The 26,633-nt window shown below is 60.0% G+C and overlaps 4 protein-coding genes across 12 annotated transcripts; 2 read left to right on the forward strand and 2 right to left on the reverse strand.

The window, feature by feature from the left end:
* Positions 1-416: 416 nt before the first annotated feature.
* rab5c (RAB5C, member RAS oncogene family) lies at positions 417-15,682 on the reverse strand. 2 transcript variants are annotated; one of them, XM_077735272.1, is made up of 7 exons: positions 15,600-15,682; positions 14,008-14,139; positions 2,051-2,296; positions 1,615-1,766; positions 1,390-1,512; positions 1,205-1,298; positions 417-1,093 (listed from the first exon to the last, which is right to left on the reverse strand). In XM_077735272.1, exons 3-7 carry the CDS (start codon positions 2,226-2,228, stop codon positions 960-962), a joined length of 681 nt encoding a protein of 226 aa, XP_077591398.1. In that variant the 5' UTR covers positions 2,229-2,296; positions 14,008-14,139; positions 15,600-15,682; the 3' UTR covers positions 417-959. The 2 variants fall into 2 exon arrangements, with proteins under 2 accessions (XP_077591398.1, XP_077591397.1); XM_077735271.1 differs by lacking the exons at positions 14,008-14,139; positions 15,600-15,682 and adding an exon at positions 3,102-3,248.
* On the forward strand, positions 3,969-13,258 carry grid2ipa (glutamate receptor, ionotropic, delta 2 (Grid2) interacting protein, a). Of its 7 annotated transcripts, none has more exons than XM_077735264.1 (22): positions 3,969-4,325; positions 4,813-5,066; positions 5,146-5,478; positions 5,704-5,858; positions 6,664-6,897; positions 6,977-7,062; positions 7,125-7,194; positions 7,257-7,562; positions 7,732-7,883; positions 7,991-8,304; positions 8,396-8,555; positions 8,795-9,108; positions 9,186-11,099; positions 11,171-11,258; positions 11,337-11,408; positions 11,486-11,685; positions 11,801-11,956; positions 12,018-12,104; positions 12,196-12,325; positions 12,405-12,523; positions 12,616-12,780; positions 12,890-13,258. In XM_077735264.1, the coding sequence occupies exons 1-22, from the start codon at positions 4,244-4,246 to the stop codon at positions 12,959-12,961; spliced, it is 5,463 nt and encodes a 1,820-aa protein (XP_077591390.1). In that variant the 5' UTR covers positions 3,969-4,243; the 3' UTR covers positions 12,962-13,258. The 7 variants fall into 7 exon arrangements, with proteins under 7 accessions (XP_077591390.1, XP_077591393.1, XP_077591388.1 ...); XM_077735267.1 differs by having other exon boundaries at positions 7,991-8,122; positions 8,198-8,304; positions 11,171-11,408; XM_077735262.1 differs by having other exon boundaries at positions 7,991-8,122; positions 8,198-8,304; positions 12,196-12,523.
* slc5a11 (solute carrier family 5 member 11) lies at positions 13,958-19,080 on the forward strand. Of its 2 annotated transcripts, XM_077735269.1 has the most exons (14): positions 13,959-14,404; positions 14,569-14,640; positions 14,694-14,798; positions 14,872-14,931; positions 15,072-15,176; positions 15,265-15,370; positions 16,197-16,277; positions 16,438-16,643; positions 16,796-16,931; positions 17,002-17,109; positions 17,189-17,339; positions 17,451-17,619; positions 17,833-18,048; positions 18,134-19,080. In XM_077735269.1, exons 1-14 carry the CDS (start codon positions 14,246-14,248, stop codon positions 18,443-18,445), a joined length of 1,986 nt encoding a protein of 661 aa, XP_077591395.1. In that variant the 5' UTR covers positions 13,959-14,245; the 3' UTR covers positions 18,446-19,080. The 2 variants fall into 2 exon arrangements, with proteins under 2 accessions (XP_077591394.1, XP_077591395.1); XM_077735268.1 differs by having other exon boundaries at positions 13,958-14,404; positions 17,189-17,619.
* On the reverse strand, positions 18,551-26,318 carry arhgap17b (Rho GTPase activating protein 17b). The gene is given in 22 exon segments (XM_077735270.1): positions 18,551-19,290; positions 20,070-20,444; positions 20,544-20,668; positions 21,387-21,528; positions 21,616-21,707; positions 21,841-21,954; positions 22,033-22,113; positions 22,214-22,295; positions 22,367-22,478; positions 22,644-22,771; positions 22,870-22,923; positions 22,926-22,950; positions 23,013-23,081; positions 23,152-23,254; positions 23,335-23,366; positions 23,368-23,412; positions 23,588-23,699; positions 23,803-23,879; positions 23,983-24,068; positions 24,071-24,086; positions 24,850-24,889; positions 25,991-26,318. Coding segments are annotated over 22 exon segments (2,061 nt in total). The 5' UTR covers positions 26,044-26,318; the 3' UTR covers positions 18,551-19,192.
* Positions 26,319-26,633: the final 315 nt, after the last annotated feature.

A 26,633-nucleotide genomic window follows, 5' to 3' on the forward strand; every position in this document is an offset into this window, starting at 1 on the left:
TTCAGCCCAGTTCTCAATCGGAACGTATAGAAAATTCACGACCTTTGAGGGACTGTGAAGGCAACGCGATTTCACACAACATTGTGGGTAATGTAGGCTTTTCAACCAAAAGGCGTCTCCCACCTCAAGAGAATTCATTTGCAAACAGAAATAGGTCACAATGGTTACCAAGAGGCTAAAGGAATTGGACACTGCAACAACATATTGAGCGTATTTAGGTTTATTGGTAAAATTCCTTTTTCCCCCCACTTGTCTTTTATGCATTCTTGACAGAAATTGCCAAGGGAAGCATCTTTTTTTCACATACAGATGACGAGACAGAACCAGTGCATTTAATACCCTAAATGTTTAGATAACAAATGAATCGAAACAATTTTTAAAAAAAAATCAGAAAATAATGCTATACTAGGAAGATGTTTCCTCTAAATGTTTTTTTTTTTACTTTGCAAGCTTTCATACAAGTACACAAAAAAAAACAATCTTAGTTATTGACATTTAATACTCAAACTAGCCATGGGTGAAGTTAATGAAGTATCATGATTTCCGTGTGAGTAGTCTGAAAATCGATCAAAAGGTATACAACATCATTTTTAATATGGGGAGGACGATATCGCAGTTGTCAATCTTTTCCCAAAATGGGGATAACATTTCATTCACTCTTGTTGCATTAAATCTGTCCCCCTACACAAATACAATTGGAAAAGAAAAAAAAAAAATGGGACGTGACTCCCCGCCCACTAACCCGGCAGGCCCCTCCCCCTCCTGAATACCACGACTGGGACGTTTGTTCCCCAAAGCGTCCACCGTCAAGCGATGGTGACTTTGGCTGGTGGTTTAAAAGAGGATTGGTGGCCAGCCAAAGACTTTGCAATTTGCGCCGCGTTTTGGTCCCGACTTGGTGACATTGTTTGACGGCTAGCGCTCAAACGCCGTCCTCGCCCAACAAAGGGAGGCCAGAGTTAGTTGCCGCAGCAATGGCCGCCGCGGCCTTGGGACGGCGCCTCCTGCAGGTCCACTCCCCCCCGGGCCCGTCCGCCGCCGCCGCCACTTGCGCCCGGCCCTCCCTGGGGCTCGTTCTTGGGGAGCTTTTTGGCTGGTTGGGTTCAAAGAAATGAAAGAAGGATTTCATCAATCCACACCTGAGCCGAGAAAAGAGAAATAGTTGACCGTGCGGGCGGCCATTTTCCCCAAGTGCCACACTTACCGATATCCATAAAAATCTCGTTGACATTAATGGCGGTCTTGGCGGACGTCTCCATGAAGAGCAAACTGTTGTCGTCCGCGTACGCTTGCGCCTCCTGCCAGAGGCGGAACGCGCGCGCACGCACGCGCACGCACGCACACGTGAGACCGTAGAAGAAAGGCATTGAGTTGGATTTTGGGGCCTACCTGGAAATCCACCACTCTTTTGTTGGCCAGGTCGGCTTTATTGCCCGCCAGAGCGATAACGATATTTGGACTGGCCTGTCGCTGCAGCTCCTTCACCCAGTTCTTTGCACGGGTAAAAGTGTCCTGTAAAAAGTCACCAAAGATTCGAGTAAGCACCAAAAACAAAAAAACAAAAAAAAAGCCAGTCATCGTCAAGCCAAATGACACATTGAGGCGGACACCCACCGCGTTGGTGACGTCGTATACCACGATGGCTGCCTGCGCGCCTCTGTAGTACATGGGCGCCAGGCTGTGATAGCGCTCCTGGCCCGCAGTGTCCCAGATCTCAAACTTGACCGTGGTGTCGTCCAAGCACACCGTCTGCGTGAGGTAGGCGGCTGTGGGGAGGGTTGCGACTCTTATTAGAGGAGTCCAAATTGGAGGAAAAGGGCCCAGTCCAAATTGGCTTACAGACGGATGCTTCTGGGTTATTAGGGCAGGTGACTCATTTTGGTCACGGGTGACTTTGTTACGAGCCCCCGCCCCCCCGAACACAAAACTTTCAACTGACTCAGCTCCTCGTCACATGATTGCCAAAAGTGGGCTTTCGCTTCCGCAGCACTTGGAAGCGGAGGCCTCTTTTTTTCTTTTTTTTTATTTCTATTTTTCAACGCCGACTCACCTCCGATGGTGCTCTCCTGGTACTCGTGAAATTGGCCCTTGACGAAGCGCAGCACCAGGCTGGACTTGCCCACCGCCGACTCGCCCAGCAGAACCAGTTTGAACTGGCAGATCTTATTGCCCGCCGCGGCGGCGGCTGCGCCGCCGTTGCTCCGCGCGGGTCCGCCTCGTCCGGCCATAGGTGGAGCCGCGGTGGGGGGAAGGCGGGAACGGCCGTTAAACTTCACACGTTCGGAGGCCGGGGGAACTGAAAACACACGGCCAAAGGGCACACTTCAAATGACACGTTGGCACCCGGAGGCGGGAGGGACGCGGCCAGAGATGGTCGTCTATTCATCTCACGTGGCGGCAAGCCCATTGACCAAACACTTTAATTGCACATTCAAAAAGCATAGGCAGGCGGTGACTGGAACATTCAAGTTTGGGGCAACAATTTTAGTGGGTGAGCTGGAGAGTGAAGACCGCGATAAACGAGGGCTTGTAAAAGTGGATTTTGGGGCTTTTCTACGTCGTCACCATCGGACTCCGAGAGGCAACACTTGGGTGAAAAGTGCTTTACGCTTCGCCACTTGAGCTCCGCAAACAAACGTCGTGTTCATCTAATACGAGCACTTTCCTCAAAAGACGCTAGTCCGTTAGCATCATCAGTTGAGCAACGGCGAAAGATATCGGAAGGAAGGAAGGAAGCCCCCCTCCTAAAATAAAAAAAAAACAACAACTTCACATTCCGCTTACGTAAGCAGCCTAACATCATAGCACAGGGGGGGGGGCGTCTAAAATATGACTTGACGCGTCTCTGTTTCTTTCGTAAAGGCGGAAACTATGCCATAAACGGGTGAAAAGTAGAAACGTCTCGTGCTTTTTTTTTTTTTTTTTTTTACTGTTCGTGTAGTTTTGGGTCTCGGCTACCTAGCGAAGCAGACCTGCCACTTTTGACTGAGATGGCTCGTGAAACATGAATAGCGGCTATCTTTTCTTCCTCCATATTCGGGCGACTCGAACGAGATGCCCGCCGCTACTTCGTATGCTTTATTTGAAGAGATTTGACTTACATCACTTTTTCTTCTTTGCTTCTGCTCATCGGCCGAATTCTTCTACTTCTTGGTCTCTGTGGCCTTTCCTTCCGGGAACAGCCCACTTTTACGTCACGTTCCGACTAACCAATGGGGGCTGTCAGCACCATAGATATCTTTGACCGACCAATGATGGCTGCCGGCGACATAGATATCTTTGAGCAGGACTGACTCATTCGCGGCGTGTGCTTGCGGGGACTGACGTTTCACCTTGGCGTCCATATTAGAGCAGAACCATTCACGCCTCAAAGAGGGAGACAGAGAAACAAACAAACAAAAAAAGAAGCCCCGTTGTGTGTTTCCTAACGAATAAAGTGAGGGGTCATTTACATGTTAGGTAGTTTATGCTTGAGAATACAAAGTATATTTTTTTTTGTGATGAGCGGATCTCTCCTGAAACACTGGTTGTTTTATTTAAGGAATGGCCTCATACCCACCAAGTTTGCAATGATCAATCCCTCTAGGGCAATAATAAAGTGGATTTTAAAACTTGTTCAATGAATTCACAAATTATACGTGTGATCATTTTCCTTGTGAAATTCCATACAAATAAATCTACATTTAATCAGACAAACTTTTTTTTCCTCCACTTTATTGAAGTTTTGGGGCAAAATAAAAACTCCACCACAATCCCAAAACCATCTCCCATCAGAACTCTGGTGGCTCTCTTTGAAAGCACGCAAGCCGGAGGTTTCGTGGCTGACGGAAATGGTTTCCAGGGCTGAAAGTCGGGCGCCAGCGTTTCTGGGTCACTCTCCAGCCCTCCGAGAGGCCACGGCAGCCAGGAAAGAGAGAGCGAGCGAGTGAGTAGGGAAAGGTATTAATAGACAAATGGGGCTCGGCTGTACCTTTTCCTCGCAAAGAAGCATTTGTGAGCGCAATGTCCCAGTTCCCGCTGGTGACGACCATCACCTTCTAGCGGCCCAAGGCGGAGCGAGACGAGCTTTTCTCTCCTCTGTACGGGGAACGCCAGAGCTTTCTCTTGGGGGCGCGCTTTCCGTCGTGGGAGCGGACTTTCCGGGTCCCGGCCGTCGTCGGAGCGGACTTCCCGGGTGCCGGCCGTCGGGCCTCCGAGTCGGGCGAGGCTGGCCGGAACGTGCCCCGCCGCCAGCCGGGCGAGGATGCGGCGCTTCCTCAGCAGAAAAGGTCGATTCTCCCTGCGCCAGAGCAAGTTGGGAACCCGCAGCGCTTCCAACCACTTCTGTGAGTGAGTCGCACGTTTTTAGTCAAAGAGGCGAAAAGCCGCGTTGACCACGGGCGACCACCTCCCTCCCGTTGGTGTGTGTGTGTGTGTGTGTGTGTGGCTGTCACTTTCATTCTCCCAACGTGGAGACAATTTGGTTGAAATTCTCCTTTTGTTCCCAGCTTTTCCCACTCGAGTGCTCCTAATTGGACCCTCCCATGTCTTGGCATTGTCTCACTTTCCTCTTTTCTGAAGTGTACAAATGGAAAGGGAGCCATCCGTTTTCAACGGTGGCCATCGTACACACACAAGTGTTCCGTTGTCATTTTTAGCTGGCCGGGTGGGAGAATCAGGTCGATCAACACCACGGGGAGGTGGTGGTGGTGAGGGGGGTGTTGTAATCCAGGGCCGGGGTGTCAAAAGGACACTCCAAGCCGTTTCCTTCCCGGAGCTTTCCGCGCGGCTTCCGGTAAGGTGACGGCTTGTGTCGTGGTCTGGGCGCCGCAGTCGTGGGTCTCCCCGCCACCAACGACAACTGGCCCGAAGCTTTCGGCTTCCGGCTGGGCGGCGGCGGTCCCAGCTACATCCTGTCCGTGGCCGAGGGCGGCAGCGCCTTCCTGGCGGGCCTGCAACCGGGCGACCAGGTGGTGGACGTGGAGGGCCAGGACGTCAGCGACCTCAGCTCCCCGGCGTTGGTGGCCCTGGCCCGGGGCCTCAAGACGGTGCCGCCCAGCATCGGCGTGGTGTCCCGCATTCAACAGGTGCGCCACGCCAAGCCTTTTGTCCACGACGTCAAAAGGGGCGGGCCAGCTACCTATCCCATTCTTCCGCCATTCTCAGATGGACATCGCTCCCGGTCCGGACGGCCGCTTCGGCTTCACCCTGTCCGGCGACGGCCCCCTGACGGTGGAGGAGTGCGCGGCCGACGGCTCGGCCGCCCGCGCCGGCCTCAGGGCCCGGGACTACGTGATGGAGGTGGACGGCGTGCCGGTGGAGCGTCACCAGATGGCGGCGGCCATGATCGGAGCGGCGCGCGGCCGCCCGCTGCGGCTGGGCGTGCTCAGCCTGCCGCGCCGCCCCAAGAGGCTGAGCAGCAGCATGAGGGTCCTCTCGCAGAGCGCCGACGCCGTCGGGGACGCTCGGCCGCGCCGGGCCGTCGACTTTGACCAGAAGGTGGGCGCGGGTGGGCCGCCGTCAAAGCTCTCTGGTGGTGGCGGACGGGTACGTCTGTAAATATTTGTCCCGGGGCGCTGGCTGGCAAAATGTCCCTTTCCTTTTCTGATCCGGCTAAACTCTACATTGGTTCCGGAGAATCCATTTCTCTCCTGGAGTCATCAAAGCGTGCGGGTACGCTCCGCCCTGAACCGGGCGTGCAATGACGCGGGCTCTGGCGCTCAGGTGGAGGAAGTCCTGGCCTCGGACCCCGAGGCCAAGGAGCGCCTCTTGGACGCCTTGAGGCGCTACGCCGCCCACGGGGACGCCCAAACTCTGGCCCGGGCCCTGCCGGACATCCTGGTGGAGCCGGAGCAGCGGCGGCTGGTCCAAAGCGTCAGGTGAGCGCCGCCACGCCGCCACGCCGCCACGCCGCCACGCCGCCACGCCTAGCCCATTCTCTCCAATCTCTCCGTTGTTCTATGTGGCTTGCTGTTATCTTGCCATCTCTCTCTCTCGCTCTCTCTCTTTTCTCCCGTCCGCCTGTTTTCTCCTCATTGGCGTTTGCAAGCTGGCTGCTTTGACAACACAAAAGAGGAAAAAAAGGGGGGGGGGGGATTAGAACAAAATACACGAGTAAGCGGTGCGTTTTGAACGCCGTCTCTTTTGGAAGGAAATGATGACTTGCTGCCTCAGGTGAGTGGCTCAGGAATCCTTTTGGGATGAAGGAAATTCTGGAGATTCTGTCCGATTGTTTGCATACCACGGGAGTGGGCAGCCTTCTACGGGCGCCCAAATCCAAAACAAGAGGTGACCTGGCCTTCAAAAGCCTTTGGCTAATTGCCCGTGGCTTGGGTGGGCGGCTAACGGGTGCCGCCGGGCGGAGGCAAGGACGGACGGACGGACGGATGCAGCCCGGAGGCTTCACAAGACTTTTCGTTCTTTCGGAACACTTTGGTACTTGACCCCAATTCTGGAGACTCGACTTGTCTCGGTCTGTGGCTCTCTTTCCGTCCGTCTGTCTTTCCGTCCTACCGTCTGTCTTCTCGCCCGCCCGCCCGCCCGCGTGCCCGCCCGCCAGCCGGCCTGCAGCAGCCTCCCACGGGAGGGAGACGATCTATTTATAGGCAGCCTACTTCTTTTAATACATTTCCTTTTCCCGAGCAATAAGCCGGCCTTTTTGTCCTCCTCCTCCTCCGGGGCCAGGATCTTCATTCCCAAGAAGCACCGGGAGCGTTTCGACGAGGCGCTTTCCCAGAGCCTGGCCGGCGATCCCAGGGGGCGGAGCTTCGGCCGAGGCCAACAACGCCCCGGACACTCGCCGGGGTCGGCGCGCGCCACCTCCGTGCCTCCAGCCCTGGCCGAGGAAGGCGGGGCTTCCCGCGGGACGAGGAAGACGGCGTCCTTGACGGCCGGACGCCCCGGCGCCACCAACCGCAGGTCGGGCCGCGTGGCGCTAAAAGGCTCTGGCCGGGCGCCGGGCGCGGCTCCTCCTCACGGCCCCCGTTTGTCCATCCAGGACGGTGCGGGTGCGCAGGGGCAACATGAGCTTCGGTTTCACCCTGCGAGGACACGCCCCCGTGTGGATCGATTCCGTCATTCCCGGTGAGTGAGCGGCGGCGTCCTTCGGTGCTCGCGCTCTGATTTCGCCCCGTGTGACCGTGCAGGCAGCGCGGCGGACGAGGCGGGCCTGAGAGCGGGGGACCGCATCGCGTTCCTCAACGGCCTGGACATGAGGTAAGAGCGCTGGAGAGAAAAAAAGGCGGCTTCCGGCGGCTAACCTCAAGACGCTCCGGCAGGACCTCCTCCCACGAGAAGGTGGTGTCCATGCTGCAGGGAAGCGGCGCCGCGCCCACCCTGGTGGTGGAGGACGGCCCGCCCTCTTGGGACGGCTGGGAGGTGGAGGAGGGGAGCGGCGTCCCCGTCGGCGCCCGCTCCCCCGCCCTGGGCTCTCCCGCTCTGGGCTCCCTGCGCTGGGTGGCCGAGATCCTGCCCCCGAGCATCCGAGTCCAGGGCCTTACCTTCGGGCAGCAGCTGGAGCACCTGCTGACCGTCCGCGAGAGATACGCCGTCTGCAAAGCTCTGGAGAGCTTTTTCCAGCGCAGGTGGGAGGGACGGCGAGCGGGACGGCGAGCGGGACGGCGAGCGGGACGGCCAGCGGGACGGCCGGCCTGACGGCCAGCCGGACGGCCAGCCGGACGGCCAGCCGGACGGCCAGCCGGACGGCCAACCATCCGGTAGAGAAGGCCCACTTCTGGCCTTTGTGGGCGGCAGGAACGTGGACGCGCTGATCGTGGACGTCTTCCCGCTGCTGGATACGCCGGCCAAACAGGCCATCTGGCAGTTTGTGTACCAGCTGCTGACCTACGAGGAGCAGGAACGCTGCCGCCACAAAATCGCCCGCTTTCTGGGACTCGGCGCACCAGGTCAGCGCCTTTGTTTTTTACCATTAAAAGGCGGGGGCCAAGCGAGCGACCGGAGAGCACTTTGCCCTCCCCAAAGTCCAGCTCAGAGCGTCCGCAAATCGTTGCAGTGGCGGCCGCCGCCGGCGGCGGCCCAGAGGATCCCCATCGCCGCAGCAGCTCCGTGCGGGTGACGGGGAGCGCCTACGGGAGCGGCGTGAGGGGGCGCAGCTCGGACGACCTGATGCTCGGCACGCGCACGGGTACGCTCCGCCGCCTGCTTTTTGCTGGCTCGCTGGGCTCGCCCAGGCCGATCGCCGCTGCCCCCCCCCACTCAGGTTTCCACGCAGACTGGTTTTCGGAGGCGGGGACCAGGTTGACTCCGGGGGAAAGACAGTCGGGCGACGGTACCTCGCTCCCCGAGACCCCCAACAACCTGACAAACGTACGTCCCGCCGGAAAGCCAAAAGTGGTTGGTTATTTTTTTGGCGTCCGTCCGTCCGGCGGGCAGAACTCACTTTCCCTCTCCGTGGAAGCTGTCGGCCGTGTACGCCGAACTGGAGAACGTCTACGCGGCCAGGAGGTCCAAGTCCCTGAAGACGCGCCCTCCTCCCGCCCCCGAGACTTTCCTGGACACGGACACGGAGGCGGCCTCGCGCGCCGCCACCCCTACGGCGCCCGAGGCGGCGTACACAGGTAGGGACCAAGACAGCAAAGAATGCGGGACAACGTTGCCTCCGTCTAGAGACCGTCCGATGAGTGTCCCCGCAATTATGGAAAGGGTGGCGGGGGTTGCCGGAGCCTAAGCCGGCCGTGGTGGTCTGTCCAAAGGCAGACTGGTCGGAAGGGCACACGGAAAAACAAATGAGCAGCCGCACTCCCAATCAAATCACCACCTGCGGGAAACGAGCAGCAATTAGTCTTTTGTTTGGCAGGAGGCGGAGCCGGCGGGAGCCCCGTGCCCACTCCCACTTGGCCAGAGGCTCCCCTGAGCCCCCCCGCCAGCCGTCGGGACAGCGTGGAATCCAACCCCTACGTGAGCCTGGACAGTCCGCCGCCGCCGCAAGTGTCCGATTTGCCCTCCAGTCCTCCGGGGGCGCGGCGCGCGGCCAGACGTCGCTACACTTTCTCCGAGCCGCCGCGCTCTGGAGACACGAATCGCTTCCTGGACGCGCTGAGCGAGCAGCTGGGCCGGCGAGTCGCCATCGTGGACGACGACTTCCTCACGCCCGAAAACGACTACGAAGAGGTGAGGTCAAAGGGTGGGGTGGGGGGGGGGGGGGTGCTTTTGCCCGGATTTACGTGACGCGACTCGTCCGACGGCAGGACGCCTGCGAGACGGCCTTCCCGGACGAGGAAGAAGAAGAGGAGGATGAGGAAGAAGAGAACGAGTCGGGGGAGGACGAAGAAGAGAGCGGAGGATTGGCGGCTCCCGAGCCCAGCAGCCCGAGCGAGGGCCAGAGTAGCAGCGGGGAGGAGGAGGAGGAGAACGCCTCCTCCCTCACCTATTCCTCCTCCTCCGACCACATCCCCCCGCCACCCGTGAGTCCACCCCCGCCTCCCCCCGTTCAGTTCGACGACCCGCCGGCTCCTCCCCCCGTCCCGTCGCAAGCGCGGGAACGGCCGGGTCCCGGGCCCCAACGCCCGGCCGGGCCTTACGTGCCCGTGCGCCGAAAGTCTGGACCGCCTCCCCCGCCTCCTCCCCGCGCCGACCCGCCGCCCAAACGACACTCTTTCCATAAAGCGGTTCCGGAGAGGGAGGAGGAGCGGGTTCGGGCCGCCGTCAGAGAGCCGCGCGCCTATCGGGAGCGGGGGTCCTACGGAGGGGGGCGAGGGGCGTACCAAGAGCTACGGCGTCTTGTCCCCGAGCGCCGCTCTCACCGGGAGCAAATGTTGGAGGACGGACGGCCCTACGAGGAGCAGACGTCGGAGGAGGAGAGGCGATCCCGCCGGGAGCAAAAGCTCTTCCGGGAGCTGAGAGCGTTGGAAGAGCAAATGCTCCGAGAGCAGCAAGTCCTCCGAGACGGACGGGAGCGGGCCTTCCGCCACCGACGGGCCTTTGAGGCTCAACTGATGATCTACCAGGGGCACGGTTCCATGCCGGCCCAGCTCCCCGAGGGGACGCCCCACTCGCCGCCCCACTCGCCGCCCCACTCGCCGCCCCACTCGCCGCCCCATTCGCCGCCGGGGCAGCCGCACCGGTCCTTGCCGGCAGAACTCCCCGATGGCTCTGGCCGTTCCCCGTGTGGCGGGACGCGGCCGTCCCGCTCGGCCCCGCCGGCCCATCACCCGCCGCCCGTTCCCGGGGAGCCGGGGCGCCAAAGCCCCGGGGCCGGGCCGCGGCCCCTCCGTCCTTTCGGCGAGGCGTGGCGGGATCCCGGCGCCCACTACTCGTCCTCGGAGATCTTCCCCCGGACGCGGCGGGGCGAGACGCGGTGCTCCTCCACGGAACTCCTCCACCGGTCTCAGCCAATGCTGCGGAGGCGGCCTCACCACTCCTCGGCGGAACTCCTGCGGGAGGCCCGCCCCCCGACGGGGGGGCCCCAGCCCCGATCCGTGGAGCCGCCGGGCCGCTCCTGCGCCGAGCTCCCGCGCCAGTCCCGGCAGCCGCCGCCCCGGGAGGCGTCCTCGCCGCAGGGGCGCAGGGGTCCCAAGATCCAGCGGCAGGCCCGGGCGTCCTGGCAGGGGGGCCGGCCGGCGGAGGCGTCTCCCCAGAGGCCCCGTTCCATTCAGCGTGTCCTGAGCCCGTTGGGGGCCCCCGGCGTTCTCCACATCCAGCACGTGGTGGGCCCGGCGCCCCCGCCGCCGCCGCCTCCGCCGCCGCAGGAGCAGCGGCGGCAGATTCCCGCCATCATCCAGCCGGCGCAACAAGGCCGGCGATGCCAGCCGCCGCTGTCCACGTTCCGGCCCCTCCGGCCGCCGTCGGATTTGTGGCCCCCGCCGCAGCGAGGGCCGGCCCAAGCGGCCCCCCCGAGCGGGCGTCCGCATTCCCAACCCTCCCAGCACTTGATGCGGTCGCAGCACAGAGCGGCGGCGAGCGAGAGTCAGCCCCAGTCGCTCCCCCACTCTCTGTCCGACCCCGCGGGGGAGGCGGCGACGGCGGTGGCGGCGGCGGCGCCACCTCCGCCCCCCCCGCCCGTAGTCAGGCCGACTCTCTCCAGGATGGAGTCTCACCACATGAGTGTGAAGAGGTTGCGCTGGGAGCAGGTGGAAGACTCGGAAGGCACCATCTGGGGGGAGGTGAGTCCGAGCACGGCAGCCCCGCGGCCCTCGGGGCGGTGCCCTGACCTCTGGCCTTTTTTTGCGGCCAGCTGGGCGTGGCTTCGGAGCGCGACAAACTGCACGACGTGGTGAAGTATTTGGATCTGGAAACGCACTTTGGGACACACAAGGCTTCCCGTAAGTCCGCGGGCGGGTCGGCGGGCGGGTCGGCGGGCAGGCGTGGCGCACGGCGACCCTGTCTCCTCTGGCCCGTAGCGCCGTTGGCGGAGGCCTCCGAGAAGAAGGACGCCATTGAGATCCTGTCCCGCGAGAAGGCCCGCGGCGTCTGTAAGTGCGCAAGGCGCGTGCGAGCGGCGGCGGCGGCGTTCTTTCGACACGGTGTTTTTTGTTGTTGTTGCCGTCAGCCTTCCTGCTGGCCCGCACAATGATGTCCCACGGAGAGCTGCGTCAGGCGCTGATGTGCGCCGGCGGCGCCCGCAAACTCCAGCCCTCTCACGCCAAGCAGCTCCTGCTGTGCGCTCCCGACGCGGAAGAGCTCCGAAGATATCGCCTCTACGCCGAGGAGCCGGGCCAACTGGGCCAGACGGACCTCTTTGTGCTGGAGGTAGGCGGGGGAGGGAGAGAGACCCTTTTTCCTTTTCCTTTTCCTTTTCCATTTCCCTTCTCCTTCTCCTTCTCCTTCTCCTTCCCGATCACGTCGTCTCCTTCTCGGAACTCAGATGTTGTCCGTGCCCGAGTACCAGACGCGTCTGGAAAGCCTGGTGTTCTGGGACTCGCTGCAGGAGAAGACGGAAGAGCTGAGGGGGGCCTACCGCCGCATCAGCCAGGCCTCCTCCGAGCTCAGGGCCAGCCAAAAGCTGGCCAAGATCTTAGAGGTACGTCCCCCGTTGGCGTCGCTCCGTTCGGTTGAAATCAGCCCCAGCCGTCCCTCCCCAGTTTGTGTTGGCCATGGGGAACTACTTGAGCGACAGCCGGCCCGGAGGCGACAGGACCACCGGCTTCAAGATCAACTTTTTGACGGAGGTACGTACGGGGACGGCGGAGGGGGGGACCTCGGCCCTGGCGTTTCCTCTCTCCGAGAAAGCACGCCCGCCCACTCTTTCCATGGGCGCAGTTGAGCACGACCAAGACGCTGGACGGCAAATCCACCTTCCTGCACATTCTGGTGCGCTCCCTGCGCCATCACTTTCCCGACGTGCTGGATTTCGCCAAAGACCTGAGCACGGTTCCGCTGGCGGCCAAAGGTGAGGTGTTGGAGGAAAGAAAGCCCGACAAGACCGGTCATTTTTGTGGGGTGGGGGGGTGCGCCGTCCGTCCCCGCAGTCAACCAGATGAGCGTGGCTTCGGAAGTCAAGCAACTCCAGGGAAGCATCCAGAAGATAAGGGCGGCCTGTCAGAAAATGCCCGCCACCGCCGAGGACCGCTTCGCCACGGTCATGAGCGTATCCTCCACCCCGCGGGGCGTAATCCAAGTCACGTGAAGGCGCTCTGTTAAAAGCGGAGATGGGTGGTCCCTTAACCGGGAAAGGTGCAGACTTTTCTGGAAAACAGCCACCCGTCGGTGCAGTCGCTGGAGTCCCTGCAGCAGAGCGCCTTGGAGGAGTTCGGCGCGACGGCCTCCTACTTTGGCGAGGACGGCCCCGCCGTCCGCACCGAGGCCTTCTTTGGCATCTTTCGGCAATTCATAGACACTTTCCAGGTGAGGATCAAATCCCGACACCGTCCCTCGTCAATCCATGCGCGCTCCGTCCTTTGTGGCAGGATGGGCTCCTTCTGAAAGGTGCTGACCTTTTTTCCCTTTGCCGCAGAGCGTTCTGGGCGAGCAGCTGGCGGCGGAAGATCCCGCCGGCCCCGGGTGGGCCTCCCCGCCGGCCCGGTAGCCTCCGCGTGCTGGTGGGGCGTAGACCAGAGTGGAGACGGTGGGTGGAGCACGCTGCCAATGCTGAAGGTGGCCAATCCAGAGGCTAGAATAAATATCAGAGCCCATATTTAGCGCTCGCTTTCCGTACCATCCGTGACGTTCAAAGTTATTGTCGCCGACGCCATGGAACAAAAAAGCTTGCTTGAAACAATGCATGTGGCTTTACCATGAAATGATTGTTTTTTTTTTTGGTTTTTATCAGCCCGCCCGCCACACTGAATGTAGTGCGCCTTGGATGGGGTTTACTGGCGTTTTTGGATGCGTGCTTTTGCCGCTCCACTTTTGCTGCGAACTGTAAACGGGGGGGGGGGGGGAGCAGTGTGCAATAAGGCCGACTTGGGATCCCGACGCACGCACGCGCAAATGCTAGGACAATTGAGGGCAAGAAAAAGCTGGGATCTTGACGATAGCGCCAAATATGGCCACATTTGGAGCTTAGTTGTTAGCTGCCGCCGCCACCGCCTAGGGCTAAACGGCGCCTCCCTTTAGCGCTTCCTTTTTTCTTCCATCTTAAATGACACCAAGTGACTTCTTTAGCGATGTTGGAATGAGAAAAGGGTGAGCCATTTGAAGCCTTTCCTCACAATCCTACCACTTGCCTCATGCTAATTCTGACAAAGGAACATTTGCTTTTTTGATTGAAGTCTTTGTAAGGTGGCCACTTTTTCCATTTTATCCAATCGATGGGAATTCATTCAACGTACTGTAAGATTGACGTGAAGTAAACGGATGGCTTTTTCCGCACACTTCCTTTTGTGTTGTTTTTTTTTTCGCCCACCAAAGAGATATCTTGCCTAGCGGGAGATAAGCTGTCCTTTTTTGGAGGGAGGGAGGTAGGGAGGTAGGGAGGGAGGGAGGGAAGGAGGGAGGGAGAGGAGGAAGTGCCAATAAACCTTTGAAGTTTGACCTGCGGTCCAGCCAAAGCGACCCCGGCCCTTTCCCCTTTCCGGACACCGCCCTCTTCAACGTGGCCACGTGAAAGCAGGTGAGTTTTCTTTTTCTTACCTGGCCCGCTTTTTCTCTCTCTCTCACCAAGTCAACGTGGAGACAACCGAGGCGGCGTCGCTCCTCACGTCCGTCCGTCTGTCCTTCCGTCCCACGTGCGTCGGGTGGGCGTCGTCGCTCCGACGGATTGGCCTTGAAAGCAAAAGAAGGTGGCGTCAGAAATAGATGGGGTGAACATTGGCCCTTCCGTCAACCAGTCCCCGCTTCTAGTAACGCTCCGGAGTCGGTCTTCCCACCAATGGCGCAACTGCCATTCTTTCCGGATGAGCCGGCGCTAGGACCGGGCGAGGGGGCGAGCCACGCCACGACCACGGCGGCGGGAAGCGGCGCTTTCGACGGCGTGGACATCGCCGTGCTGGTGCTCTACTTTGTTTTGGTGCTGGCCGTGGGCTTCTGGGTAAGCCGCCTGGCGACCAAAGTTCACTCCAAGCGCTTATTCTTGTTAAAGCACACTGGGATATTGGAAGGATTCATTCTTTCTTTTGGGCGAGCTGATGGGTCAGGGCATTTGACCACTTTGGCTTCTTTTTTGCCCCCCCCGTCACGTCACGTGGGCGCCAGTCAATGTGTAGGACCGAGCGCGCCACCGTGGAGGGTTACTTCCTGGCCGGCAAGAGTATGACCTGGTGGCCGGTGAGTGGACGGAGAGCGCACACGCCACGCCGCCGTCTGACCACCCCCCGTAGGTGGGGGCCTCGCTTTTTTCCAGCAACGTCGGCAGCGGACACCTCATCGGGCTGGCCGGTTCCGGCGCGGCGGCCGGAATCGGCGCCATCGTCTACGAGTGGAATGTAGGTTACTCCGAGTCGGCGAGCGGGCGGCCTTCCCGTCTCGAGCGCGCCGGGCTTCTGTGCGTGCCGACAGGGGATGTTCATGGTGCTGCTCCTGGCCTGGATTTTCCTGCCCATCTATCTGGCGGCGGGGGTAAGACGTCGCCGACGTCGCCGACGCCGCCGCCGCCGCCGCCGACTTGGAGACGGAGCCGCGTCTCAGGGTCTCGCCGCCAGCGCCGGACGGGCCACTTTTTTTGGACCGCGGGTTGACCTCGGCCGTTCCGGCCCTAGGTGACCACCATGCCGGAATATCTGCGGCGGCGATACTCCGGGAGGAGAACGCACTTGTTTATCGCCGTCTTGAGCTTGTTCATTTACATCTTCACCAAGATATCGGTACGGTTCCGCCCTCCGCTAATCGGCGGGGCGCCGGCGCCATTGTCTTTTGAACGCCGGGGCCCCATTCGCCCGTCTTTTCACACAGGTGGACATGTACGCCGGTGCCTTGTTTATCAAGATGGCGTTGCAGTGGGACATCTACTTGGCCTTGGTACTTCTGCTGGCCGTGACGGCGCTGTACACCGTGGCAGGTGAGAACTGGATAAACAATAAGGCCAAGGAGCAATTTTGTCTCTTTCCAACGTCTCAAAGACGACCATTTGGAATTCTCCGTGCCATATCGGCGCAGTCAAATGTGGTACGAGCACCGGGACGCTAAAGCGAGAACCCGAACTTCATTGTGTCGGAAAGATGTGATTTCAACATATACATGGTGACAACATTTTGTGACGTTAAAAGACTGAGAGGAATGTCTATTACCTTGACTTCTTATCTTGGCGCGTACTCATTAACCTCCTTAGTGCTCGGGGCTAACGGCCGCTAGCATAAGGGATAGCCCCGAACTAGCGGCCGCTATCCCTAAGCTAGCGGCCGCTAGTTCGGGGCTAACGGGCGCTCACCCCGACTCCCTTAAAAGTGTGTATTTACAGAGGAGGGTCGAGCGTTAGGCTTAGTCCTCGTTGTGTCGACTTGGTGGTCAGCACACCCGAGCTCTTGCTCTCGTGACCGGCGCTGTGGAAGCTGGCGTCAAAGGGGAGCCTAGTGACGTCATCGCCGTCGGCCGGCCCGCCCGCGATTTGCCCATTTCGCAGTGGACGTGAACGCACCACTTTAACTTGCTCGCTCCACTCACCTAGATCGCTCTCAAAGTCTGCCTCGTATTCAAATGTGTCTTTCGCCCTAATTTGCTCACGACTGCATGAGGGTAAAAGGCACATTTTAACGAGCAAGAAGCGACCGAGAAAGGAGGCGTGCCGTGACCGACGATGTGAAGAAAAAAAAAAAAAAAAAAAAAGGAGCGGCGATGTGTGGGCGGGGCCTAGCGCCGTCAACTGAATGCGTTACCTTGTCATCGAGGTGGTCTGGCTGCCGTCATCTACACGGATGCCGCCCAAACGGTGGTGATGCTCGGGGGAACGCTCGTCCTCATGGCCTTCAGTAAGCTCGCCGTCCGTCCAACGGTTGTCCGTCCAACGGCCGTCCGTCCAACGGTTGTCCGTCCAACGGCCGTCCGTCCAACGGACGTCCGTCCAACGGCTCCACTTTTTGCCCCCCCCCCCCCCCCCCCGTCTCGGAGTGTTTTTCTGTCCGCTTGCAGGTTTCGCCAAGGTGGGCGGCTGGGACGCCCTGTTCGAGGGCTACATGAAAGCCATCCCGTCGGTCCGAGCGCCCAACACCACGTGCGGCCTCCCCCGAGGGGACTCCTTCCACATTTTCCGCCACCCGGTGGACTCGGACCTCCCGTGGCCGGGCCTGTTGGTGGGCGTGTCTGTCCCTTCCATGTGGTACTGGTGTTCCGACCAGGTAAAAATGGGCTCCGAGGCTTTTCAATAGGTACCACGGAGTCGATCCCGTGTCCAGACACCGGTCAAGTGTCTCCCGTGCGCGCGCTTGCGGCAAATCCATCCGAACGGAGCCAAAGGCGGTCGGCGTTTTGCGCCTCTTTCCCCATTCAGGTGATCGTTCAGCGCTCCCTGGCCGCCAAAACGTTGACTCACGCCAAAGGCGGCTCCCTGCTGGCCGCCTACCTGAAGATTTTGCCTTTCTTTGCCATCATGCTGCCCGGCATGATCAGCCGGATACTTTACACGGGTGAGGGGGGGGCGCTCGCCCCGCGCCGTCCTTTCGGCCCCGGCCGGCTGACCGGCGCGTGCTCCCGCAGACGACGTGGCGTGCGCCGATCCGGAGCTCTGCACGCGGGTCTGCCAAAACCCGCTGGGATGCAGCGACACCGCCTACGTCCGATTGGTGGTGGAGCTCCTCCCCACCGGTCGGTTTCGCGTGGCGGCGGCGGCGGCGGCGGTGGTGGTCGCCCGTGGGACTGGTCGTCAGTCGGCCTTTGCTCGCAGGGCTGCGCGGTCTGATGATGGCCGTGATGATCGCCGCGCTGGTCTCCTCGCTCACCTCCGTCTTCAACAGCGCCAGCACCATCTTCACCATGGACCTGTGGAAGACTTTTCGCTCCGGGGCCACCGAGTGGGAGCTCATGATCGTCGGGAGGTGCGTCGGCCGATCCGGCCGGGAAGCGCGGGAAGGCCTTTTGCCCCCCGAAAAGACGGACGTGACGGAATGGTCGGCCGAAAAGAAAACTGGCGTTTTGTCCACGGGCAGAGTTTTCGTGCTAACGCTGGTGGCGGCGTCCGTTTTGTGGATTCCAGTCATTCAAGCCAGCCAAGGTGGCCAACTCTTCATCTACATCCAGTCCATCAGCACCTACCTGCAACCGCCCGTCTCCATCATCTTCTTCCTGGGCTGCTTCTGGACTCGAACTAACGAGAAGGTCGTCGTCGTCGTCTCCACCGTCGTCGTCTCCGCCGTCGTCGTCTCCACCGTCGTCGTCTCCGCCGTCGTCGTCTCCGCCGTCGTCTCCGTCGTCGTCTCCGTCGTCGTCGTCTCCGCCGTCGTCGTCTCCGCCGTCGTCGTCTCCGCCGTCGTCGTCTCCGCCGTCGTCGTCTCCGTTGGTTTAGCGGCCTCTCCTCCGGTTCCCCGGCAGGGCGCTTTCTGGGGCGTGGCCGTGGGGTTGACGGTGGGGTGCACCCGCATGGTTCTGGACTTGATCTACCCGGCCCCGGCGTGCTACGAGGCGGACGGGCGGCCCGCCGTGGTGACGTCGCTTCATTACCTGTACTTCTCCACGCTGTTATCGCTCATCACGCTGATAGTGGCGGTGGTGGTCAGCCTGGCCACGGAGAAGCCCCGAGCGGAGCAGGTGAGGATCCTCCTTCCTCCTCCCGCCGCAAAGTCCTCCTTCCGCCTCCCGCCGACGGCGCCGTGCCGGCCCGCCTGCTTTTCAGCTGGACCGCCTGACTTGGTTCACGAGATCGGCCCCCCTCGTCCGGCGGCCGGAGGTCGCCGTTCGGGAGACGGCCGCGCCCGAGCCCACGGAGCGGTGTCCCGGGCCCGCGGCCCCGTCCGGGCTCCGCTCGGCGCTCTACTGGCTGTGCGGGATGGAGCGGCGTCCGAGGCCGAGGGAGGCGCCCTCCCAGGCCGCGGTGGCCGCCGCCCCCGCCGACCTCCGAGAAGAGCGGCGTCTGAAAAAAGTGATTGACGCCAACCTGCTGCTTTGCCTCAGCGTGGCCGTGTTTATCGTGGGCTACTGGGCTTGACGGCGGCGGCAAAACGTGACAAGCCGGCGACTTGCTTGCTTGCTTTCTCCCGCCGCAGCCGGCGACCAAGATTGGTGAAAAACTTGATGTATTTCCACCCCCAAAAAATGTCCTCTATATTTTATTCCATTTGTATTTTATACAAATAAAGCACCACCCGATATAAAATTTCATAAGTAACATAATGTATCAAGGGTACAAAATGGAAAAAAAAAACCAAAAAGGATTACAAGCTATGATCAAAAGCGAGGGCCGTTGAGAAAATACTTTGGAAAGGCGTGACATTGAGAAAAGATTGTCTATTCCTGCCATTGTTCTCATAATTTGCCGACTTGCGTCAAAGGCCAAAGTGCGGAAGGTTGCCCCCTCCGGCTCAAATGCGGAAATAAGACAATTCAAGTTTGGCTTTTGAAATCGACCGGCGCGGGAATAATCGATACTTAAATAACTAACTGAATAATAAAAGCAATCAAATCAAAGCGAGGGGGAAGTTCTTTTCCAAAATTCGGGATTGGAAGAAGCAGTGGAAGAGGGAAAAGGGAATTGCACTTTTGGTCCACCACAACAAGCAGCACCAAAGCCATAAAAAGTCAAAGCCCCGCCCTCTCCCTCTTTGCTTTGCTTCAATTTCACAAGCGCCCGTCACAAAAAAAAAAGGCTAAAACAAGTGCCAGACTTGCCCATTGTCACGGAAGCGTGGTGGCATGTCGTGCACGGGTTGCAGGCCACAGACGGACGGCCCGCGGCTCACAGCGGAGTGCTCTCCGGCTCCGACTGGGGCTCGGGGGGAGGGAACGGGTCCGGGATCCAGGCTCTTTGCACCCCCTTGAGGTCCAGGCCGCCGTCTGCACGGAAGCTGTGTGTTAGAAGCACTCATTTCGCTAAATACGCTGGCAGCCTAAAACCCTGAGAAATTGGACGAATCTGGGTTTAGGGTTAGCCTCGGAGCGGCACGCACGTCCGCTACTGTTGGCGGCACAAATGACCTGGGACAGTGGGCCATTTTGCCCTTCAACTCGACAGCCCAAATGACTTTTTGGCCATTTGGGGCTCCGGTCAAGAAAAATCCGAGCCTGCCGACAGGGATCGGGCACTCGTGGCCGTCAAGGGCGGCGGAACGTGATGGTCCGTGGCCGTCCCCGAATGCTCTCCGCGGAAGCAACAAAAAGGGCATCGACGCATATGCATGTCTTTTGGGTTAGTCGCGCGATGCGCCGACAGGTGGACGTGAGCCTGGGCCAAAGGGGTGCCGTATCAATCCGCTGTGGTGAGTAGCCCCACGCACACACACACACACGGGTTGTTAGCGGTCCAAAGCATGCTAGCTAGCCGGCTAACCAGCCGGTTCGCCCGTGTTAGCTAGCCCGTCAGCCCGTCAGCCAGCCTGGGTCTTACCGTAGTCGCCCGCCTCGCAAAGCTCGTTTGACAGGCCGCCCGCCACCTCACTTCACACATCTGCAATGTTACACACACGGTCTCAGTTGGCATTTTTTTTGGTCATCTAGCAATAAAAGCAGGGAGGAGCCTTTCCTTTTTCTTTTCCCTTTTCCCAAATATCCCAAAAGTGGCAACGACCAGCCCAGCGACACCACCCGGTCCAGAAGCTTGGCTTTTCCAGCCTTACCTGTGATCACTTTGGAGGAGGAGGAGCCAAAGAGCCCGTTGCAGCCCTCGCCCACGGCGGGCTGGGGAGGCGGGGGCACGCCGGGGCGCGGTCGCGGCTTGGGCGCCGGCCGCGAGGGGCGAGGGAGCGTGCCGCCGTGGAAAGTCGCCGTCTCGGTGCGAGGGTCCTCGTCGGGGGGCGTGTCCGGCGGGGTGGGCGTATCCGGAGGCCCCGCCCGCTCCTCTTGCGCCTGGGGAGGATGCCCGGGGGTGCCGGCGGGGCTCTCTTTGCCCGAGGCGCGCCCGGGGGTGACGGCCGGGTGCTGCGGGGACCCGCCGCCTCGGCTGGCCAAGGGACTGGCTTGCTTCGGGGGTGCCGGAGCCTGTTTCTTGGTGCCTGGGTTGACAAAAATCAGAGAAACAAAATTGACTATTGACCATTCAATCTCCAAATTGCAAAGTGCGACCGCAAGCCGGCACCCCTGGGCGCACTCACTTCTGCGGACCATGTGAGGACTGGGACCCCTGGACGCCGTCTGGGACGGTGCGCCTCCCGCCGCCAGGTGGGCCGAACCGTTCCTCCGCGCCGTCGGCGGGGTGGACGCCGGCTCCCGGGCGGGACTGCCAACAAAGAAGGGGGGGGGGGCGCCAATCACAACGTCGCTCCTGGGAAGCGCGGCGCTCAGTGGAAAGAGCCCAGCCCGGCGGCGGCGGCGGCGGGCGCTTGCTTTTGGGCGTCCACGGCACCCTCGGAATGGCAATTGAAGCTTTGGAACGGGACGGTACGGGAGGAGGGCTCTATCCCGGGGGGAGGGCCCTATCCCGGGGGGAGGGCCCTATCCCGGTGGGAGGGCCCTATCCCGGCAGTATGGCTTTCCTCAACGCCGGTGAGTCCAGACGCTGCTTTTTCCAAGAGCCGACCGAGGAAGCCAAAAAGGAGCAAAGTGCGCACACACACAGACACACACACACACAGACACACGTTTGGAGAAAGCGTCCAGGGGCAGAAGAGGAAAGGTGGGGGAGGCCAATGTGGACGACTCGTCTCCTTTGCCCCAAACAGATAGGAGGAACCCGGGCTGGCCTCAACTTTAATTGGAAACGACACCACAGAGTACAAAAGTACAAAAGGCCGGAGGTCGGGGAGGCCACGGACAGACAGACGGACGGACGCAAGCACACGCCGCGCCCACGGCCACCACCACCACGACAATCCCTTCAGAGTTGGGGCCTCGGAGCCAGCGCCACCGATTCGCGGGCCGCCACGTAGCGGGCCGACCCCGCCGGGCCCCGCCCGCCCGCCTCGGGAAGGGACGGCGGGCCGAGGCCGGGCAGGTACCTGTCTTTGCGGGGGGGCCGAGTGTCGCCGTCGTGCCCCACCGGGCCGCCGGGGCGCTTCCTGTCCGCTTCCGCCTCCGCCGCCGCCGCCGTCGTCGGGTGGGCGGGCATGGAGAACACGCCGGAAACGTTAAAGTCCACCTCTGGAGAGGAGGGAGCAACGCAAGTTTGGCTTTGTCGGCGTCTAGGGCACGCCAGGAGATTCGTGTTTGGGGGCGGGGGGGGTGTACCTTCCGGAAAGAACCAATCGGCGTGCTGGATGATCGGCTCGATTATGGCCACCACGTGGATGGAGGTGGCGGCGGCCATTTCAGCCAGGGTCCTGCAGGGGGCGCCCGGGAAGAAGAGGCGGAGATTGGGTCGGCGAAAGAAGGACCGGTCGGGACAGGACAGGAAAGGACAGGTCAGGACAGGTCAGGACAGGTCAGGACAGGTCAGGACAGGCGTCAAGTCACCCTTCCGTCTTTGCCCACAGCAGGTTGGGACCCAGGACGATGGCGATGTTGCTGGGAGACATTTTGTTGACCTCGCGCTCTTCAGCCAGCTTGGCCAGGAACTTGACCAGATACCTGCCAGCGTCATCCACGCACGGCGTCAAAATTCGGCCGGGGGGACGCGCCGGAGGAGCCCGGCCCAGAGGCACCCACCTAAAGTTGGCTTTGTGAGTCTTGGGCAGGCGGTCGCACGCCACCCACAGGGCCTGGAGTCTCTTGTCGGGGTCCGACACGCTGAAACAGACGCCCAGACAGAGTTACCGGGCCGGCGACGTCGCCGGAGAGATCCACCCGCGGTTCCACTGGGCCTCCTCCTCCTCCTCCTCCTCCTCACCCAGAAGCCTGCGTCCACTCGTCGTACAGGGCGAAGGTCATGAGGGGTTCGGGGAGTTCTCTCAGGTACGACTTGAGGGCCCCTGTTGACCAAAAAGCCAGTCCCATTGGTCTCTGCGCCGGCCCTCCGCCCCCACGCCCGGAAGACGCTCACCCGCCACGGCGTGGGGATCCGAGTAGAATTCCTCCAGCTGCGAAGTGGAGCAGTCCAGCGCCGCTTTCAGCTTTTTCAGCTTGGAAGCTCCTGCCGCTATTCTGAAAAGGCCCTGCGGGGGTGAGCGCAGAGTGAGCGCAGAGTGGGCGGGTGGACAGGCGGAGACGGACTGCAATTGCCCTCTCTGGCGTATTTTGGCTTTGCCGGTGCGGCGGGCCGGCCGACGCACGCGACGCACGCACGCGACGCACGCACGCGACGCACGCACGCGACGCACCTCCTCCCTCATGCCGGTCTCCAACAGCATCATGACGCAGGCCTCGATGGGAAGGGCGATTTCGCGGTTGCTCCACTTCAGGTGCTCCTCCAGGGCCGTGCCGAACGCCGGCTTCTCAGTCCACAAGTCTGGGGGGGGGGGGGGGGGGGGGGGGGTATTACGCTGGTTATCTAAAATAAAAAAAGACAAATCCCGCCCGCCCCCGCCCCCCATCGCGGTCGCTCACCTCGCTGGTGACGGATGCACGGAATGGCCTCCTCCAGTACGGCCAGGGACCTTCGTGGTAGTGGGCCTGAGCCTCCAATAACTGCGGCGGGTTCCGCCGGCGTTACGGCAAAGTCTTTGGGAGAAACGGCCGGCGCCACCCACCGTCAGATAGTAGCGCGCGTAGTCTCCTTCCTTGGACGCAAAGTTGTACATGTCGGCCGACAGCTGGTCCTGGGGGGGCGACAAAGACCAAAAAATGAAAAGGTGAGGTGCCGCCATGTCAGGTCGCTCGCGGGCCTACCTTGCAAATTTCCACTTTGTTGAGCGCTTCGTCCATCTCGTCTTTGAGGGAGTCGGCTTTGGCCGCCAGCGTCTGGTTGCCGGCCTTGCTGGCTTGGACCCACCTGCGCAACAGGGCCACTTATTTGCCGAACCCGGGCCAGCGCCCCCCCCCCCCCCCCCCCCCCCCTTTCAAGAGGCCAACCGGGTCTTGGCCGAGTCGTAGTCCAGGACCAAGTTTGGCCAGTTGCTTCCTCTGTTTCAGGATGTTGGGGATCTCCACCTGCGAGGAGCACCATCCATCCGTTCAAGGCGGCAGAGATTTCACTTTTTTCTACTATTACGTTTGTACAAATATGAAAATCCACACTGAAAGCCACACTCTTGCGACTAGGACAAAAAAAAGCCCCTACTTTGCGGTTAACATAAGCACGATACTAGATGGATGAGCGGCGTACCTCGGCCACGGCGTTGAGCGGATCCAGCACGTCTCTCTCCATCTGCAATTCGTGCAGCGCCAGTTCCCCGGCCAAGTGGCCCTCGGCTTGGCCGCACGCCTCCATCATCTTCCTGTTGACGGGCGGACGCTCCAATGAGCCTTTTGGCATTTGTCTGGCGCTCCAACGAGCCTTTTTGCATTTGTCTGGCGCTCCTCCTCGCCACGCTCACTCACCCGATGACGCTGTCGTCCCCCAGCTGAGCGCCGCCATCTTGCATGGCCTGCGACAAGGCCGTCAGGGGCAGTTTTTTCTAAGGGGGCGGAAACAAGTGGCTTGACGCGCCTCGGGCCGACACCACGGCTCCCGTCGGACGAGTCCCGCGGGCTTGGCGCACATTGTCGGGCCCTACTTACGTGTCTCTTCTCCGTGTCGGGGCCCAATTGACCCTGCAGGCAAGCCACCAGCCTCTTGTGCGTGTGGTGGGTCATGAAGCGCACAGTTCCACGCGCCTCTCGATCTGAGCGGCGACAGCAGCAGACGCCCGGTCAGAAGGGCGGTCGCGGCGGACCAGGGGTTGCCCCGTTTCACGCCAAACGGGACTGGCGCCGCTCATTACGCAAGTTTTGGCGGAAGGGGACGAATGGGCTGTCCCGTCTTATCTTTTTCAACTATGGATATCCCGGGGGGGGGGGGGGGGGGGGGCGGAGCACACGCTCTAAGAAGCGTACGCTTCCCCACCCTTCCTCTTTTCAAATAAACAAAGGAGGCCCGCTTAGCTCGGAGATTGCCATCTCCACGTCCCAGATGGGGAGCGTCGTCCGTTTCATCCCCGGATGGGTGAGCTTGAGTTTAAGGGGCGGGCGCTTCACCTTAAGGTTATCCTTGGGCCAGAGGTTAGGGTTGTGAAGTCGAAAGGCGGCTTACCACTTTGGCTCCCTCGGAAAGATACTAAAACAACTTGAACGAGTTGGAACTTGTCCGTTGAAGCAATAGGTTTCCCCTCCGGGCCTGAGCCGCCGCTACTAGATATGCTCCGGACGGCCGTCAACGACCCCGAAGCGTAGAGTTAAAAAAAGGAAAGACCCCGAACGCCTGCCCGTGAAATCCATGCCACAAATTTTGTGTGTTGAGAGCGAAGAGAAAAGGGGGGAAAAGGTGTGCACTTTTGCCCCTCTTTGGCAAATGCAACGAGAGAAGGGCATTGATTTGATGGTTTTAACAGAGGGCCTGAGAAAAAAGCACTTCCGTCGAAAAGCGGAAGGCCCAGGTGACATATTTACCTGGAGGAGGTCATCGCTCAGCACCTCCGTCTTCTCGGCCCTGGGAAGAAAAGAAAAAAAATGGCAAGGTTTGACAAGCAACCTGTCTTTGGTGGACGCAAGAGAACGCCAGCTTGGGGAAAGGCTGACACGTGCACACACTTGACAACAATAATAATAATAATGGGAAGAAATGGTGCAAAGTTTGGAGAGAGAGAGGGGCGCAAAGACTCCAGCTAGATTCCTTCAGCGTGTCTCAACACCCGCTTCCCGTTCCGTCACCGTATTTGTTATGGCAACAGGACAGGGTGAAGCCGTCGTGCCCCCTTGACAAGCCAAGCGGCAGCCCAAAACACCAGCCAGGAGGGGCCAAAACATTTCACCAGCCACTTTTTTTTTCTCCCTTCAAAACAGCGAGCGAAATGCGCTACCCACACCTGCCACGCCGGTGATTGGACAAACAATCGTCGTTTAGAAGAAATCACTTTTGAATGGGCACCTGCATTGGAGCCAATGTCTAAAGAGGGTTGAACGTCAATGGCAACCTCCCCTTCTGTGTGGGCTTCGAGCCAAGTCCGCCTGCCCTGGCCTCACCCGGACCCGCCCAGCCCAGCCCAGCCCAGCCCCGCCCACTAGCTGCCTTTCACTCTTCCTGGCCGTCAACAATCCCCAAAATGCTGACTCTGCCCAATCCCTCGTTCAGTGGCCAACGGGCAGAGCCACGAATCACGGGCTGGGTGACACAAATCCGGCAACAACAACTACAAAAGAAAAAAAAAAAGTCCAACTCCCGGTCCCGGTCCCAATTGGGGATCCCCACCAGCGTGACTTTGGCCTGGACTCTCGTTGAAATCCTAGGTGGGCGTGTCCTACGCCACATATGAAGAAAGGCAAAAGTGGCTCATCCGTCACCTTCAAATTGACTTTTTTTTTTTTTTTTTTGGTCTTTTTGGTGGAACGATCACGTTTGTTGAGGCCCATCTTTTCGTTCCATGTCAAACTAAAAAAAACTGACGTACAAAGTGGCAAATGTTCCATTTTGACTTCAAAGCCATGAAAAGACGAAGGCACATTCAATATGTCAGCTGCCGTGTCGCGTAGAAAAGAAAAGAAAGGAAATAGAGCGAAAGAGAGAGAGAGAGAGAAATAGTCAAAAACTCACCTCCCGACTGTTTGGCTGGCGAGTTGCCTCATGCGATTAAACTGTTTCTTCATGTTTGTCGGACGTTTGCTTCCAGGGCGAAAGTAACAACGGCACCTCCGCCAAAAGTCTCCCTGCCGGGGCTAGGTCGTGGCCATGACGCCTTCACAAACTTCCTGGTGGGCAGCGACTCCTCCCCGGCCTATGAAAATGGCAAAAAAAGTAGAAAAAGGGGCCGAGTCGAAGGTTCCTTCCTTGAGCGTGGAGCGCCTGTCACTCGCACCATGCCTGTCGGCCGCCTGTCGGCTGCCTGCTCGCGAGCACAAGGAGGAAGTGAGTCCAATTTCCTACTGTCCCCAAAGGGTGCACGCACACGTGATCCCACCTCCCGCCACTAGAGCTAGAGCGACACTTGATTAGGGACACGTCCGCTAGCGTTGTTTGTCTGCCTTGTGCTCCATAGCTGCTACGAGTGAGCCCTTTTGTCATTCCAAATGCTGTACACCAGGTGAAAAACATTCAAGTTTGCGATTGGAGGATGGAAAGGTCTTTGGCTTGGGCAAAAGTGCTCCAAAGACTTCCTGCACTTCGCCCATACGATAAAGATGAGAAAATAAAAGCTTTCCGCTTCTTTTCCCTCCCGTGGGGAATTTGGTTAGGCACT

This window comes from Stigmatopora nigra, chromosome 15 (genome assembly GCF_051989575.1).
Source record: "Stigmatopora nigra isolate UIUO_SnigA chromosome 15, RoL_Snig_1.1, whole genome shotgun sequence".
Lineage (NCBI taxonomy): Eukaryota > Metazoa > Chordata > Actinopteri > Syngnathiformes > Syngnathidae > Stigmatopora > Stigmatopora nigra.